General features: G+C 43.9%; 1 protein-coding gene across 2 annotated transcripts in view; it reads right to left on the bottom strand.

The window, feature by feature from the left end:
• The window catches only part of SCYL2 (SCY1 like pseudokinase 2), a 349,357-nt gene that overhangs the window by 228,108 nt on the left and 102,377 nt on the right, over window positions 1–18,872 (bottom strand). For both annotated transcript variants that reach the window (XM_069229600.1, XM_069229599.1), the window contains one exon: window positions 12,080–12,196. In XM_069229600.1, the coding sequence (XP_069085701.1) occupies window positions 12,080–12,196 (117 nt within the window). The remainder of the gene's footprint in view (window positions 1–12,079; window positions 12,197–18,872) is intronic.

Here is an 18,872-nt window from a genome sequence, read left to right as displayed (position 1 = left end):
TCTGCTCTGTGGGGAGTAGAGCGCGCCCATGGCTTTGGCCGTGTCTGTGTCTTTCTTTAGCTTTTCTATAGCTATATCCACCTACGGCCCAAACAACTGTTGTCCATTAAAAGGCATATTAAGCACAGCCTGCTGGATCTCTGGCTTAAATCCGGAGGTGCGTAGCCATGCGTGTCTCCGAATGGTGACCCTGTGTTTACTGTTCTGGCGGCTGTGTCCGCTGCATCCATAGCCGATCTTATCTGGTTGTTGGAGATACTTTGGCCCTCCTCCACCACTTGTTGTGCACGCTTCTGAAACTCTTTGGGAAGATGTTCAATGAAATGTTGCATTTCGTCCCAATGAGCCCGGTCATATCTTGCCAATACAGCCTGAGAATTGGCAATGCGCCACTGATTGGCTGCTTGTGCTGCAACCCATTAAACTGCTGCATCAAACTTTCGACTTTCTTTGTCGGGTGGTGGTGCATCCCGAGAAGTCTGTGAGTTTGCCCTTTTCCGGGCTGCCCCTACTACCACCGAGTCAGGTGTTAGTTGTTGCGTGATGTACACATGGTCCGTAGGGGGAGGTTTGTACTTCTTCTCCACCCTAGGTTTGATGGCTCTGCCTTTGACTGGGTCTTGAAACACCTGTTTCGCGTGTTTTAACATGCCTGGTAACATAGGCAGACTCTGGTATTGGCTATGTGTTGATGACAGGGTATTGAATAAGAAGTCATCCTCTATAGGTTCAGAATGCAGTGCTACATTGTGAAAAGTAGCTGCTCTGGACACCACCTGCATGTAAGCAGTACTGTCTTCTGGTGGTGATGGTCTTGCCGGGTAGCAATCTGCAACTATTTTCAGATACTGATGCATCATATAGATCCCATGCATCTGGGTCATCTTGGCTCATCCCTGTGTGCGTTGGTGATTGCCTCATTGGGGGTGTTGCAATTGGGGACAGTTGCGGTGAGTGCTGTGGCGATGGCTGTGGAGAAAAATGTGGTGGAGTTTTTTCTTTAGCCACTTTTGCTCTTGGCTGTTTTTCAGTTTCCTGGAAAGCGAGTTTCCGTTTCATTTTAATTGGGGGAAGAGTTCTTATTTTCCCTGTGTCCTTCTGTATATGGAGCCTTCTTTGTGTATAGTCTGGCTCTCCCATCTCTAGTTCTTGTCCGAATTTGTGGCCTTGTAGTTGTGATGAAAGGCCTTGTTCTTCAGTATAGGCGCTCTGTTTCGGCTCCGAGGCTGGATGTTTCGGCACCAAAACCTTTTCAACAGTCTTTTTCGGCTCCGAAGTCACCTTTTTCGGTTTCGGGGTGCCGATATCTCAGTGCTGAGTTTGGTCGGAGCCAGTATCTCAGTGCCGAGTATACTCTGGGCCGGTATCTCGACCGGAGTCGGATGTCTTCGGCTGGTGTGAGCCCTTTTTCGGTGCCGATGCTTGGTCACCGTGTTTACGGGTTAAGCCATGGCCTGTCGGCGTTGGCGTCCCCTGGGCTTTCATTATTTTAGTTTGAGTTTTGGCCGGGGCAGTTTTACTCACTGTTTGTTGCCTCGCTGGCTGCTCACTCTCGGCCGAGTCTGAATCAGGAATGGAGAAAGTCTCCTCTTCTTCGACGTCGGGGTGTCCTGCCGGCGTCGATGCCATTTGAAGCCTTCGAGCTCTCCGGTCCTGTGGCGTCTTCTTCGACCGAAATGCCCGACAGGCCTCGCAGGTATACTCTTTGTGTTCGGGGGACAAACACAAATTACAGACCAAATGCTGGTCTGTATAAGGATACTTAGCGTGGCATTCGGGGCAGAAGCGGAATGGGGTCCGTTCCATGAGCCTTGAAGACGCACGCGGTCGGCCCGACCAGGCCCCGCCGGGGAATGGAAGCCCCGAAGGGCTACCGGAGCTGTTCTTTTCTTCGGTGCCGATGTGCTATTACTAACCCGATACCGAGTGCAAACAATACCGTCGAATTTTCCGATATTTAACTAACCTTCTGAACCGAAACACAGAGCGAAGAGGAACACGTCCGAACCCGATGGCGGAAAGAAAACAATCTAAGATGGAGTCGACGCCCATGCGCAATGGAGCCGAAAGGGGAGGAGTCCCTCGATCTTGTGACTCGAAAAGACTTCTTTGAGGAAAAACAACTTGTAACACTCCGAGCCCAACACTAGATGGCAGGATAATGCACAGAATGTGTATCTGCAGCTACACATGCCATCGAACATTATATTACAGCCTTGAAGAAGCCCCTTTTGTGGGCGAAACGCGTTGGCTGTCCATCCATTGTATTACTTGCTTTATTCACGGAACTGTGAGAACACAAAGCATTTGGACTTGCAAAGAATCATTAAAAAGAAGTATCTTTCATCAGCACCATTGGAGTACTGGACTCTCTTTTCACCTTACACAACGTGTGTACTTGTGTGGCGGTGCACTGCCTCTCTGGGTTTTTATTAGTAGGGCTAGTTTAGCCTTTGAGGCTTTCTTTGCAGCAGGAGCCTTGGTGGAGTTGCACTCCCACGGAGATTAAAAACTAGTATGTGTATACCTATTTTTGTAAATTATTAGGTACTCATAGGGATTGGTGCGTTGTCTATGAGCTTGCTGCAACTGGTCTTCTTGTTAGCTAATTCTATTGACTGATTGATATGAAATTGTGAAACAACCTTTGGATGGAATTTTGGATTAGTTCGAAGTACTACTTTGTCCCTGTGAATTTGGAAGAAAGGTTCTTCCAAGGGAAAGGCCTGGAGCTCACTCACACGTCTAAGGGAAGTGATAGCTACTAAAAAAGCTATCTTAGATTAAAAGAACTGTAAGGAACACGCTTGAAGTGGGTCAAAAGAGGGACCCAAAAGCCTTGTGAGAACAATGTTAAGATTCCAGGATGGTGCTGGAGGAACCCTTGGTGGAATGACTCAAGTTCTTCCATAAATGCTTTAATAGCCAGAACTCTAAACAAAGAAGTATGCTGTCTGTTTAGAAGATATGCAGCTCTGACTGCTAAATGAAGATGAATGGATGTGTAAGCAAGATTAACATGTTGTAAATGCAGTAAATAACAGACAATCTCTTGAACTGTTGGCTTAAGTGGGTCAATGTTTTTTAGCTCACAATAACAAACAAGACGTGTCCACTTTGCCAAGTAACATTGTCTAGTTGTGCGTTTATGTGCTTCTTTAAGAATATCCATACATGCTTTTAGTAGATGTAAATACCCAAATTCTATGACTTCAGGAGCCACATCGCTAGGTTGAGCAACTTGGGGTCTGGGTGTCTTACTTGCCCTTGATTTTGTCTTAGAACATCCGGCCTACTGGGGAGCCTCTGGTGGGGAACTACTGAGGGATCTAACAGTGTTGGGAACCATGGTTGACGTATCCATGTAGGAACTACCAGGATCATGGGAAGGGAAGATTGTCTTAATTTTCAAACTAGAAAAGGAATGAGTGGGAGAGGGGTAAAAGGGCATGCAAATATCCCTGACCAACTCATCCATAGAGCATTGCCTTTGGACTGAGGGTGAGGGTACCTGGATGCAAAGTTTTGGCATTTTCTGTTTTGAGGTGTGGCGAATAGGTCTATTTGAGGTGTTCCCCACTTTAGGAAGTGCTGTTGAAGGACTTGCAGGTGAAGTTCCCAATCCTGGACTTGTTGCTGAGCAGGTCTGCAAACTGGTTATCTCCCAGGGACAGACATTGTGTCACTACGTGAATGTGGTGATGAATTGCCCATTTCCATATTGTTTGTGCAAGGTGGGATAGTTGAGAAGATTGTGCCTCCCCCCCCCGTTTTTGAAGATAGTACATGGCAGTCATGTTGTCTGTATGCACGAGCACCACTTTGCATTGCAAGTGTGGAAGAAACGCCTTCATTGCTAGGAAGATTGCTTGCAGTTCTATGTGACTGATGTGTAAGGACTGTTAAGTGGTGTTCCATAAGCCTTGGATTGTGAGGCTGTGGAGATGAGCTTCCCAACCAATATGTGATGCGTCTGTAGTGAGAGTGATATGAGGCAAAGTGTCCAAAAAGCTCCATCCTTTCATATGGTTGGTGGTGTTCCACCACTGCAGAGAGCGATGAGCTTGGCGATCCAACAACAGTAAAACTTCCAGTTGACCATGTGCCTGAGACCATTGAAGAGATAGTTACTGTTGCAGATGACACATGTGAAGTCTGGCATGAGGTACGATGGCAATGCAGGATGCTATCATCCCTGGCAGGCGCATAAAAGTCCTCACTATGTATGAATGGTTTTGTGTTAACAGAGCAATCAATGTTTGAAAGGCTTGAACATGGGCTAAGCTGGGAAAAGCTAGCCCTAATTGTGTTTTGAGAACCGTGCCTAGTTAAGGTTGTATCTGAAGGGGTTGAAGATGGGGTTTGAGGTAACTGATTGTGAGTCTAGAGTGTGTAGGAGTCTGACTGTGAGTTGAGTGTGATGTTGACATTGTTGGAAGGTATGGGCTTTGATAAGCCAATCGTCCAAGTAAGGGAAAACATGAACGTGTTGTCTTCTGAGGTGTGCGGCAACTACTGCGAGCCATTTAGTGAATACTTTGAATTGGTAATGTTTTCCTGCAACCACAAATCTGAGGTATATGCGGTCTGCTGGATGGATAGGAATGTGAAAATAGGCGTCTTTTATATCTAAGGCTGTCATAAAGTTGCCTTGTTGGAGAAGGGGAATGACATCTTGAAGATGTGGTTTAAGGGAATGAGATCTAGGATTGGTCTGAGAGACCAGTCTTTTGGGGATATTAGAAAACATAGGGAGTATACTCCTGTACTTTTAGTGTTAATGGAACTAGCTCTATGGCCCCTTTGAGAAGAAGGGATTGTACTTTCTCTTTGAGGAGAGGGAGATATTCTTGGGAAAGCTTGTGAGTACGAGGAGGTATGTTTGGCAGAGTGGAAATGAGCTCTAAATAATAACTATCTTGGATAATTGAAAGAAACCATCTGTCGGTGGTAATTCGAGACCGCTGTGGGTAAAAATGTTAAAGACTGCCCCCTACAGGAGTGGTTTGTGGTGGTGGTAGGTGAAGGTAGTCATTGTTTGGTAGATGATGAGGAACCTCTAGAAGCAGATGGTTTTCCTCTGCCTTTGCTATTGTGTCTTCTATAGGAACCTTTACAATAGCTCTGGAATATGATTGAGAGCTGGCCTTTGTTTGTGTGAAGGACTGGACTGTAAAGGATGACCAAAATCCTCTTGTGAACCCCGGGAGACGAAAAGTACCTTGGTGTGTGTTGGCTTGGAGTGCCACCATACCTTTGGTAGTATGATTATCTTTGTTGAACTTTTCAAGTGTGGTGTCAACTTGTGGGCCAAAGAGGTGCTCTTTATCGAAGGGGGTGTTCAAGACTGCCTGTTGTACTTCCACTGTAAAGCCGGAACACCTGAGCCCTGCATGTCTCCTTAAAACAATGCTGGAATTAACACTGCATGCTGCTGTATCAGCAGCATCCGGCACACATCGAATAGAATTATTAGAGATAATTTGCCCTTCAGTCATAATTTCAGAACCGCTCTTACAATGCTCCTCGGGGTCATATTAAAAGAACTCTTCCATGGCATCCCAATGCGCCCTATCGTCACGTAGAGCAACGCCTGTGTGTTAGCAATACGCCAGTGATTGGGCTGCTTGAGCTGCAACCCTTTTATCTGTTGCATCTAGATTTTTACTTTCCTTCTCAGGAGAGGGTGTCTCTCCGGTAGATTGACTATTGGCCCTTTTGCAAGCAGTTGATGCAACAACGGAGTCTGGAGGAATCTGAGCCTTTATGAATAAAGGATCCGTGTGTGCAGCTTTGTATTTTTTATCTACTCTAGGTGTAATAATGCATGCTCTCACTGGGTTTTTAAAGATTTCATTAGCATGCCGGAGCAAGCCTGGGTGCAATAGGAACTCTTCCTCAATAGGATCAGTATACATGGGCACGTAATGGAAAGCTGCTGCCCTAGCTATGACTTGTTGATATGAGGTGGAATCCTCGGGGAGTGATAGTCTAGCTTTGTAAAGATCTGGATCACTGGGTGTAATAGGATCCGGATCATATGGGTCGTATGGCTCTGGGTCATCTAATGTGTCTCCTAAGACCCACTTGGGAGTGAATTTGGTGGTGTAAACCACATAGGAGGGGGAGAAGTTGGTGGAGGAGAAGGAGCTGAAGAAGGAGGTGGAGAGGATGGAGGAAAAGGCTGTGTAAGAGATGGAGCCTTTTCCTTGATGGGCTTCTTTGGAGGCCGAGAGGAATCAAGTGCCGCTTGAAAGGTCAATTTACTCTTAAAAGTGACTGGGGTGATGTTATTATGTTCCCTCCTGAATGTGAAGTCGGCACTGTCGAGCGTCCATTACTTTTAAAATTGGCTCCACCGTGGAAGGGATTGTCGAAGACTGCCCAGAATCCACTAAAGTATTTTTCAAAATTTTCGGTTCCAAAGACTTTGTCGTGCGAGATAGTTTTGGCACTGAAACAGGTGATCAAAGATCGTTCATCAGTCCCGAAATAGTCAGTACCGAAGCACCGTGTGCACTCAGTCAGGTCGGCGCCGAGGTGGAGCTACCATCACCTGAAGTCAATGCCGAAGATTTTACTTTGGCTTTTTTGGTGCCGAGCCGGAGGGCAAGGCATCCAAAACTGTTTCTTGGCTCCGACCATGGCTGAAAGGCAGTGGCGGACCACGACCTCTTTGGATGGAGACTTCTTCGGGATGAAGGTGTCTTTTTACTCACGTCTGCGCCAACTGCAAAGGTTGGCTTTCGCTGTTGGACTGCACATCCGAGTTGGAGTCTTTGAAGGAGAATGCCTGTTCCTGCTCTGGCTCTTCTTGTGGGTACTCGTCACTGAAGATGTCTGGTGTGTCATCTGGAGTCCAAGACGCCATTTCCATCCAACAAGCTCTTCTGTCTCTGAGTGTTTTCTTTGACTGAAATGATCGACACGCATTGCAGGTTTGCTCATTCTGGTCAGGGGAAAGACACAACTTCCACAGCTGGTGGTGATCAGTGTGTGGAAATTTGGAAAGGCATTTGAGGACAAAAGCAAAATGGAGTCCATTCCATCAGGTCTACATAGTTGGATGGCACATGGAGAGTATAAGCCCGAAGAGGGCTGCGGATTTCCCGAAGGGCAGAGAGTAGACTTCAGGTTGAGAGTTGGAACCAAAGAACGATTGTTAGAAAGAAAACGAGACCAAGACAATACCAATGCGAAAAGAGAGACAGAGAAGACTGTTTAGACTGTACTGAGCCGAGACCTCGGAGCGAGAGGAACACGCGTCCAAACCCAACAACGGAGAGAAACAATCTAACAAAGGATTCGATGCCCATGCACAGCATTACTGAGAGGAGGAGTCACTCGATCCCGTGGCTCAAAAAGCTTCTTCGAAGAAAAACCAGTCGCACCACTCCAAACCCAACACTAGATGAAAAGCTTATGTACACCATGTGTATCTACAGCCACACATGCCATTGAACAAAAAGTTACTCACCTGTAATTGTAGTTCTCCAGTATAGGCATCTTTCACAGATTCACCACGAACCCCTCCCCGAGAAGAGGTCCATCTACATTATGTGTTATTACATAAAAAAGTCCACAGTTGTGCTCAAAATCGAAGGTGAGATGTCCACTACGAGGGGTGAGGCTTAGCACACTCCGATCTCATTAACTTGAGTTTTCCAATGAGGCAGTGTGCTCAAAAGATGCAAATGTATTGCAATGTTATAAGGCCTTTCAGGCAGGTAGTGCCTCGTATTGTTATTATAAAATTACAGTTTAACTTTCACATCAACAACCCGAAATGATTCAATACTGGAGAATTAAAGCATGAAGAGTACATTTTTCAAATAGATGAAGCATAGTGGTATGTGCAACCAGAAGGGAATAACACAGCAGTATGATCCAGCCTAAAAAAGGCAGGAATGCTGGGCAGTGCAAGGCAGACACATCAAGTAAGGTGAGGAATGTAACTGTAGGAATTGAGGGGAGGAGGACTAAGAGCGGTGTATGAGTGTGTGTCAGACAGATAGTTAGACAGATAGTGTGAGAAAAGGCCTCTTTTGACATGGTTAGCTCCCCACTTTTTGTCTGGTAAATGATGTAGCCTCAAAGTTGTTAGTGCCCAGGGCCACTGCTAACAAGGTTCCCTGGACCTGATCTCATTCCCCAAAATCGTTGTATAGCATTGGCACAATTGGAGACACCTTTAGTTGCCACTATAAGTCCCTAGTAAATGGTACTTAGGTAACCAGGGCACGGGGTACTAAGGGTAGGCCCCTGAGGGCAGCAGCACTAATTGTGCCACCATCTAGGGCCATGCATTCAGCTGCACCCAGCACTGCCATTGCAGGCAGAGTGTCCTCATGCAAAAGCAAAAGACAAACTCGACATGGCACACTGCCTGTGTGCCCTGTCCTCTCCACACTTCATGCAGTATAGGTAAGAAACCCCCCCGGCAGGCATTCCAGTCCCAAGGTAGGGTGCACTACACTGTATGTAAGGGCATAGCTCCATGAGCAATATGCCCCCACTGGGTCCTTGCCAAACCTGGGACATAGTGAGTAAACAGAGGAGCCATTTTAAATGCATGACCTGGACACTGGTCAATATGAGTTTCACAGATACATTATGGCCACTCTGAACCCTGGGTTGTTTGGTATAAAACAACTTAGAATGATAAATCCAATCTGATACCAGCATTGGGTTTATCCCAAAATGTACCCAGGGGTCTCCTTAGATGTGCCCCCTTAAAAAGCTAACTACCCTGGCATGGTTGCTGGCCGGACGCAAACAGCCTGCCACCACCAGACAAGAGTCTGAATCCCTGGGAGAGAGATCTTGCTCTCTGGGTTTCAGAACAAAGCCTTTCCTGGGCATAGGTGCTAACACACACTCCTTCAGGAGTGTGCACTCCCCTGCTGGCGAGCTTCAAAGGACATGCTGCCCTTGAAACTCTACTGCCAGGCCTGCTGGCTGCCCCAGTTGCAAACTCCCACCTTTGGCAGGAGCAACGGCAGGAAAACAAAGTGTAGGAGGAGTGGTCAGTCCTGGCTTGCACCACCCCTCGGGTGCTGCATGCAAAGTGACCCCTCAATTTCATTTTCCTCGATCTTCCATGGATGGAAAATAGCCAATCGGTTGTAGGGAAGTGACCTCTGCTAAAAGGAAGTGGTCACTCAGTGGGTGTAGACACCCTAAGGTAGATGGCCTATTGGCCACTACTGGGTTCCGCCCTTAAAACATCCACCAAAACTCAACAATTACCGCTGTGGGGTTGCTTGGGCATCAGACAGACTCTACAAACCCTCAGAGGACCGCCACTCTCCAAACTTCACCAAAGATCTCCCACCAGAGTGAAGGCATCACTCTGCAACCCCAAGGAAACAAAGACCCAGTGAAGGCCACTTCACTGACTGGCTGCCGACGAAGGAACCAGATGCTGCATCCGGTCCAAACTTCGCCTGTCGGACTGCAAGGACAAAACCTAGCAGTGTGCCAAGTTTGGTGGCACTGCACCTTCCAGTGGCCAGACTGTGCATAAGCCCCAGGTACTGGTCACCTCACATCGGGCACCCAGAAGAACCATCCACAATGGACCGAAAAAGGACCAGGAAGAAGCCATAGTCGAGGGACTTCAGGAACCACCCGGACCACGCACCATAGTGACCCTGCTGACCTGCAAGCAACCCTCAAAGTGACCTACCTCCTGCTTCGAAGGGCACCTTTGTGCACAGCTCCTGGCTAACCGATTTGCTCTGCACCCGGCAGCCCTGTGCCCTGCACCAAAGATCCAGCTGTGCCCTAAGTGTCCCCCACCCCCTGCGACCTTAATTCCCCAGGGGACCTACTGAACTTTCCTTTAAGTCCACTCGTGCAGTGCTTTTCCGAATGGTCCCCACGGAGGCCAGGCACCAGCTCCATCGACCTTCTTCAGCTTCTCCTGCCGGAACCAGGAGTCACCTGAACTTCTACAGCTGGTCCAGGGTCCCCAACAACTATCTCAACGTACCTGCAAAAGGAGACAATGGTAAAAGCATTGCCTGATTTACTGTGAATTTTCCAAATATTTCTCAATTGATTCCTATGGTGCGCAATTACGCACAAAAAGACTAACTTTATTAAAACTTTAAAAATTCATAAATTAAAAAGTACTAACCTGATCTGGGTGATCTTGTTCTTGAACTTTTTTTAAAAAATCTGAAGTATTTTTGTAAATTGGTCTTGAGTTATTCTTTTGAGTGTGTGGTCTCATTTATTGATACTGTGAGTACAACAAATGCTTTGCACTTCTCCAAGATTAGCCTAAATGCTCGACCAAGCTACCATAAAAATGAGAGCATTAGGTGATCTAATTTTTACCTCTGTAAACCAACGTATGGTTGCCTGGACCTCCTTCTGAGTATGCCTAGCTTTGCACACTACATAGAGGGCCAGCCTTCGATGGATAGATAGATAGATAGATAGATAGATAGATAGATAGATAGATAGATAGATAGATAGATAGATAGATAGATAGATAGATAGATAGATAGATAGATCAGACCTCTCAAAGGAGTGTTCTCCTATGAAGAAGGCATATCGAAGCAGAAGAAATTCTGTGGTAGCAAAAAGAGATACTGATTTATGGTAGGTGTAGTAAGTTAGGGGGGGAGTGTAGATGACAGAGATCTAATTTTTTGAAAGTGTCAGATACTTTCCTATAGATATATATATATTTGTAGTTTTAGCTGTGGCACACTGCTGTATTCTTGAGTAAGTGAGAGGTATAGGGGATGATGTTGATAGAGGTTTTGAAACTATAACTAGCACAATCACTGATACCAGATAGATAAACTCAAAGCAGAACTGTTGTGTGGATATGGAAGTGAAGTCCATATCAGATGGTAAAGTGTGATGGAGAGAGCGTCTGTGTAACCCGGATTGAGAGGATAGCTAGTATTAACCCAAATAGGAGTATAGGAATTGTGTTAGTTCTTATCAGATCTTCAACTCTTACCAGAACCTTGGTTCTTATCAGACGTCTGCTCCATAGTTACCAAGCCTTTGAAACATATGTCTTTAAAAGTAATGTTTGCTTCTCAAGAATATATCCAACCTTTTTGCACTGTTACTGGTTTTAAAGAGAGTCTTCACATCTAACATTCCTTAACCAACAGCTCTAAAAATCTGCATTTGCAATTAAATGGATGGCCACTCAACTATTGTTCCTCAATGCCAGATTGACAAATAGTCTCCCATAAAACCAAACTTTGCTAATTACGGTAGCTTATTCAGTGAAGTCCAAGAACCAAGATCATAAGCTGAAGGAGTCACCGCAAACCAAAAGTGAACCTTAGCACCAAATGTAATCCTATGGTTCACAAATTTGACCCATAAAATGGAAAATGGTGTACTCTTGTTCATCCTCCTTTGAACCCGACATATGTACTGTACTGTTCGTTCTCGTTCGTTCTCTCTCTCTCTCTCTCTCTCTCTCTCTCTCTCTCTCTCTCTCTCTCTCTATATATATATATATATATATATATATACACACACACTAAAGAAATATAATTAGTAGTTATTTATATTTTATGGCTGGTCACCCATGGATGACCGATGTTTAATCAGCAAAACATGCAGAACTAAAAAGAATATAAGAAGATATTACCAATATATTGATAAAGTACCAATATAAAAACAAATATTTACAATATAAATTCAACATGAGGATATAATGGAAGAACACTTGCTGTTGCTTCAAGCATCATCATGTGAGGATTCCACATTGTACTTTAGATCATACTCACTGTTTAAAAAAAATACAGTACTATACTCTTAAACCCTCACTCCATTGATATGATTGAAAAATATTTAAGCATTCAAAAGAGGTAGTTCATTTGCAACCCAGGGACCCCAGTTTTTAAACATGATCCTCATTGTCATCTGTGTGGGAGACAACAGCAGAAAAGAAAGAAAAAATAATATTTTCTCAAACCTAAATAAACTCACACATTAAAAGAAAGTGCCTTAAGTTGATTCAGTTTTTAGAGGGCCACTATAGAGGATTCTATTTATTCCAGGTGACCATCAGCAATTACACTATATCTGCACTTACTTTTGTCATCTGATCAGCATCTGGTCTGACTGCTGGGGTTACATTTAAAAGAAGCTTTAAGTGTTCTCTAACTTCTTCTGGGATATTCAAGAAAACACTTGAACTTAAACGACTCAGCTGTAGAAACAAATTAAATGACACAAATGTTAGCAATGCTTCTTTTCACAATTTTGGATGCAGTAATTCATCATTACATAAACTTGCACAAAAGGAACACATTTCAAAAAGTAAAACAAAAATAACCAGCCTCAATTTATTTTAAAGTCTGCTTGTTGGTTTTCTTATAGAAAATTAACAATTCATTGTTTTGTGCAGACACATGGAATTCTGTTATATTGCATCATTAGATATTACATTACAGGCATCACTTTGAAAACAGACAAAACACTGTAAGTTCAACAATATATACAGGTCATGTGTTTTTTCATTTAACTTCTACTAATCTTGATTTGTTAGGTTCTATCTATTTCATTCGGTGTTTTATTGCCTATGCTTTTAGTTTAGAATGCTGTTAGATGTAGCACCTCTTCTGATGTGTGCGAGCATCTAGATCCCTTTTCACCCATCTACCTCCCCACAGCATCCAGGTTCTACAGGCTTAATTTCTCTTTCTGGTCCTCCTGAACCTTGAACACTGCCTTGTCCTCATCCCATTGATGGGCTATTGGTCTGCGTCTCACTCCCTTTATTTCCTCCCAAAGGAAGGGTAATGCTAGGCCAGTAGTTTATTGCCATCTTCCATTTATTTGTACAGAGGAAATCCAACTTCTTCCAATGTAGGACTACGTTCTAACACTATGGCCAGATCTAGGAACTAGTTGCCTACTTTGTTCTATCAGAGGCAAAGGACGATTTGTGTAGTTACTTTATCCCAGGACCTATGTACTCCAAACTCAATCAATCAATCAGGAATTTGTAAAGCGCACTACTCACCCAGGGGAGTCTCAAGGTGCTGAGGAAGGGAGGGGAGGTGCTGCTACTGTTCGAACAGCCAGGTCTTGAGAAGTTTCCTGAAGGTAAGGAAGTCTTTGGTCTGGTGCAGGTGGATGGGTAGAGTGTTCCACGTTATGGCGGGGAGGTGCAAGAATGATCTACTGCCGGTTGTAGTTCTGTGGACACGTGGGATGGTTGTGAGGTCGGCGGAGCGGAGATCCAGGGTCGGGGTGTAGAAGGAGAGTTGTCTGTTGAGGTATTCTGGCCCGATGCATGAAACCTGCCTCGGGACGGGCAAATTAGTGTGCTAATGCCAAGTATCCTGTTAATCTTTTTGGAGTCATATCTTTTATGAAAATAATTAAATTGCCTGTACTTGAGTCTTGTGTTTCTTGATACCCTCTGGACATCTTCAAGGATTCTTTTCCATTCAGTTTCATTTAGATCCCTATTTAGGAAGGCCTCCCATTCATTTCTTAAGTCCAATAGGTTACGTTAATTTGCTGATGGGAGAGCTCAGTAGATCCTTGTTACCGATCTGCAGCAATTCTCTTCTGTAGAGAGCAGGTGCAAAGCCTCATGTGTTTGGGGTTTCATGGCCCCCATCCCACCCCCACCGCCAACTTCTCTTGTACTGTTCAGATAACTGAAGCACATTTCATGGTGCTATCATTGTAATCTGGAAGGGTGATACAGATTCAACCATGCCTTTCTTTATGTGGCTTAACAACCGCAAAGCCAGTCTTAACTTCACACACAAGTAGAGAAGAACTTGTGTCTCCAGATGTGAAAATCACATCCAGTCAAGTCTATCTTCTGACAGTTACCCATAAACCTACTGACAAGAACCACCTGCTAAAATATGATAGTTTCCATCATAAGCCAGTGAAAGAAAGTCTTCCCTATGGCCAATTTTTATGCCTCAGGAGGAACTGCAGTAAACTAGAGGACTTCAAGAGACAGGCAGAGACTACCTTGAAAAGATTTTTGGGAGATCATTTAAAAGAGCAAGGAATCAGAAGAGAGAAGGCTTACTGGAATCAACATGAAGGACTGAACAGGACCATCTATGGGTCAGTGTGACTACATGCAACCAAGCCTCGAATCAGGAAAGAATATAATTAATAAAAACTGGCACATACTCAATATAGGCTCCCTGAAATGGGAAACAAAATCTCACAAACTGGGTATTTGCCTATGGGTTTAGCCTAATACACACAAGAGAAAAATCAAGGAAATCAACATTGGACCAGACACCAACTTTATGGAACTTACCATGAGTGGTAGGCCACTCCCCTGTGGACAAAGTAGCGTTTGTCATCTCACAAGCCCTACAAAAACCACAGATCAAGGCCTAAAGAAAACATGGAAATGAATGGGACAAACTAATTGCAATTCTGCAAATGTGATTTATCCAATAACATGCCCTTGTGGTCTAAGATATATGGGTATGACCATGCGGAAAATAAAAACATGTATCTGTGAGGATCATATTACTTTGAGATGTGCCCAAGGCACAACAAATGTCTAGCCATTTTATATCCGATGGCCAAACCATAAAGGATCATAAGTGGGTAGTAACTGAACAGTTGGAGCCACATGTAAAAAAAAAAAATGCAGAAAGCATTTTGTTTGAGAAGGAACAACACTGGATTCATCAATTAAAAACCAATTAGGAAGGTTTAAATGATGACATTCCGTGGGGGGGTCTTCACAAAGTTAACATCCTGAGGTCAAATAAAGGGGTTGGAGAATCTGCAGAACTAATAGAAATGGGACCCTAGTCTTAAATACTGCTGCATGTCAACATCCTACTTTATAATATGCTAATAATATGGTACCTTATACAGGATAAAAGCACACAATAATCCTTTCCACTCAAAGAATTTTAGGAAATTGATAACACTCTGAATTAATTACAAAATGCCTCTAGGGCAGCACTGCATCTGAAATATATCATTCTTTGAGGTCAGGGCACGCTCCTTAAACAAGATGGGTATGTTTTATAAGGCATAAAGACATGGAATGGACACAACAATGCAGATTTTTAATGGATGCTTCATCGCGCACAGGTGATGCACATCATGTGATATGCGATGATGTGCTCCAGTAAGTCGGAAGGGGATCGGGAGGACAGGCTGGCCTACAAATAGCCTTTGATGAACACCATGCAACAACATGCGAAGTGTGAAAGCCAAAAATAGGTTTGAATTGCAAGTGCAGACGCTTGGAGTAGTAAGTAATGAGGTCATGCTAGTTAGGGGATAATATTTATCTGAACGTGAGAATTACAAAAAATACCAACTGCTTCTTGTGATATATACAACCTAGTGTGAGACAATATAGCTCACCTGCTTCCACCCACTTAGAGGCAACAACAGCTGATTATATCAGTAAGATGTTTTCCATAACTTTGAATGACTCATGGTTTGTGTTGATTGCACTATACTGAAATTAAAGATACTTTCACAAATGGAGTTTTCATGAAAATGGGCAAAGGTTTTTGCACAATAGTCACTAAAGAATGAATAATTATGGTGGTCTTCATGTGCAGTGTTCACCACGTGACACAACAAAAGATGAATAGTTATAATTACATGAATTATATATTTCTCTCAAATCCAAAGATACCCTACTGAGACAACACTAGGTTGGATTTGTATATGTAGGTATGCCTGACTGAATGTGTGGCATGTCTGTGAGTAGTGAGAACCAAAAATAGTGGTGGGAGCCATAGTAAAGAAAAAAAGGTAAAAACATTTTGATACTAAAAGAGAAACAAGGGATGCATATGAGGTTTTGATAAAAGCCACATAAAATAGCAGGGAACTAAGGTGGCTGAATCATGTTGACCAAGGGATGCTAGAGTTAGTAACTCCTCTCATCACACATCCCCATTTTTCTTTTTTTAACTGTGTCAAGGTGCCCTTAGATAAATAGTTGATAGGGACGCCTTAGACAATTTTAAAAGCTTTAGGATCCCTTACAAATAGATCAAAGAGCTCCCTTGCTTGGCAATGTACAGCCTGTACAGAGACAAAGAGACAATAATACTCTACACAACAACTCTATGATGAAGCATGCCACAGGCAATCCAAGTTAGTGAAAGTTCTAATAAAACTACTCGGCAATTTCCTGATGAGATAGGACGTTTGAAGAGTTCATACATTATGTGACCAGGCAGTCCTACCTATATTTGATCTTTCATGTGCATTTGGAAAGGTGAGGTGACCCTACTTATCTTCTTACTCCCTCTTTTTGACAAAAGGCAAGTGTGTATACTCCATTTTGCTTAGGTCTTAGCTTCATCCATTTAGATAAGTTAGACTATATGTGTTTCAAAGTGCAGAATGGATTAGGAACTAATGGGCACCCTTTCTAATTACCTACTTTTGACCTTATCACAAAGACCACTTTGTTAAACTGGCTAAGCATATAGTTAGCATAAGTGAGGTATCCCAGGCATTTTTAAACAATGTTCATTAAGATTGTAGAAAAGATAAGTTCCATAGACTCACAGGCCAGTATTCACATAGAGAAAGTCTGTAAGTAGAACTGTGAGTCCAGACCACATCTGTAAGGTACAAATTTAATATGACTGGTTAATATATATCCATTTAGTTTACAGTAAAGATGTACACTGCAGACTTTCTTCATGATAATAAAAATGTAGGAGAAAACCCCATTTCTATTGCAATTATTAACTGTAGATGCCACCAGTATGAAATGGTTTCAGTACCCCTAGTCTAGTATACATCTATTGAATATTTAAACAGGGTTGTCTTCAAATTTTAAAAGTATGCATTTGGTTGTGGAGGCCATAACCAGACGCGTACAGGTGGTTGAGTTAAAGAGTCACTATTTATTTTGCTGGATATCAGCTGAAAAGCAAACAAGCCTAGATGTGGGGCTTGTGCCATTGGAAGCTGGAGGAACTGCTGCTGCTTTCAATGGCAGTAGAATCACCAAAACAAATATCACTTCAAGGACATAATATTGTGCATTACAGGATCTGACAGGGGAGGTCAGCTATATCTTATGAGTCTTCATCAGCAAGCCCTTTCAAACAGGAGTAGTGGATCTCTGGCTGGCTCATGAAGGAAGTATCACACTAGAACCATCATTTGCAACTACGGCAGGGCTCACACAGTTTTGGTTCCTCCATACCAATGTGTTCAGTGCGAGTTTACAGAAAACCTTAATCTAAGACAGGGAGTCTTATAACAACCCTCTTTCTCGTCTGCATTGCCACTAGTACTGGAGTCCTTTGAGTGATCTGGGTTTGATATGTATGTGTAGGTGATATTTATACTGTAGTGCCATACAGACCATTCTTCAGTAGTCTTGTAAAAAAAATCTTTGGCAGAAGAAAGCTAAAAAACCATCTGGGCATAATAAGAGAGACAGGTGCAATGCTGGTGATGTGCACTCTATAACTGATTGTGATCTGATCACAGTGGGAGTACTTTTTCAAACTTGCCAAAGATACAAAATTAATGCCAGTGAGGTATGTCAATCATTTTGAAACAATGTTCATTAAGATTACACAAATGTACCATACTCTTAAAATCATTCTGTAGATATGCTAGTAAAGAGCAGTCTGCCATGTTACAATTTGAGCTAGGGCTCAGAAAGAGGAATAAATATTAGGATCTACACTTGCACAAGCCATCCAATCATGATAGAGTAGGGGAAATTTTACTAGAAATTGCATCGGAAATTACTAAGAAAGCACATGCTCAAGCAGAGGCATTCTGGTGTTCTGCACGGTGCTTATGGAAGCCTTTCATAAGAAAGACGCATCCTGATGGGTCGACTCTGATGTCCCTTGCACCTTGTGGCATACAGTTAAAACAAGATTCCCCTAAGAATGACCAGGCCTGTTCAACCAGCATGATGGTGGTTGAGATTCCACCCTTCATGAGGCTTTCTACTACTAATGGAACCGAACACAGTCTTCTCCTTCTCTTATGCACTTTTTGAAATTTGAAAGTTCAACCATTTAACAGTATGTATCCTCACAGAACAACTTACACCAGGTGCCAAAGTCTCAGGCCCATAAATTGTTTGTGTCTCAGTACCAGCCTTGCTAAAGTCCCTGTTGCAGAGCTGGTGGGCTTATGAGACTTCTTGGGCTTGTGGCACCAAAACTTGGAAGTGGCACTCAGGGTTGTGGTGGAGTCACTGAGCACTTCTGGGAATTCCCTGGAATTAAGTTGGTGAAACATCTTGGTACAACTCAGGAGATCAGGCCGCCTGGCATTTTTGGTGCTTACCACAATGTTAGGCTGGGCACGGCAAGAAATATTACAAAGCAAGCTCACCTGACAGTATGATTCACTACTCTTAGTGCACATGGGAACATGTTGGGGAAGGGGGGTTTTGGGATGGGGTAGGAGAGACCACAGGTCAGCACCATACACACTCCTCCGTGGTGCAGGGGCGGCCAGGTGCAGGGTGCAAACACAGCATTGGGCTCCCAATGCTTCTCTATAGGGGGAACCTGCATCACGTAGATGCTGCAGGCTGGGTCCAGGGGGTTGGTTCCGGAAAACCACGGGCTGGACAAGGAGGATGGCCGCCTGCTGGACGTTGCTGCACTGGAGATGAGATTCCCCAAGGCCAGGGGGCTGCGGGTGCAGAGTACCTTTTGGCAGCAGGTATCTTTGTCCGGTTCTGTCGCAGTTGAGTGGGGGGGGGGGCTCCAGATTAAAGCTGCAGGCGACATTGCGTTGGACATGAGAGGTCAACCCAGGGTGGACACTTGGTCAGAATCGCCTGGGGACCATCTCCAGTGGATTGGGCCACCTGGACTCCGGGCGTGTGTGTTGGGTGCAGATTGGACATGACTCGCGGATCC

This window comes from Pleurodeles waltl, chromosome 4_1 (assembly GCF_031143425.1).
Source record: "Pleurodeles waltl isolate 20211129_DDA chromosome 4_1, aPleWal1.hap1.20221129, whole genome shotgun sequence".
In the NCBI taxonomy this organism is placed as follows: domain Eukaryota; kingdom Metazoa; phylum Chordata; class Amphibia; order Caudata; family Salamandridae; genus Pleurodeles; species Pleurodeles waltl.
Note: the sequence above shows the minus strand (reverse complement) of the source record. Positions and strands in the feature narration are given on the sequence as shown.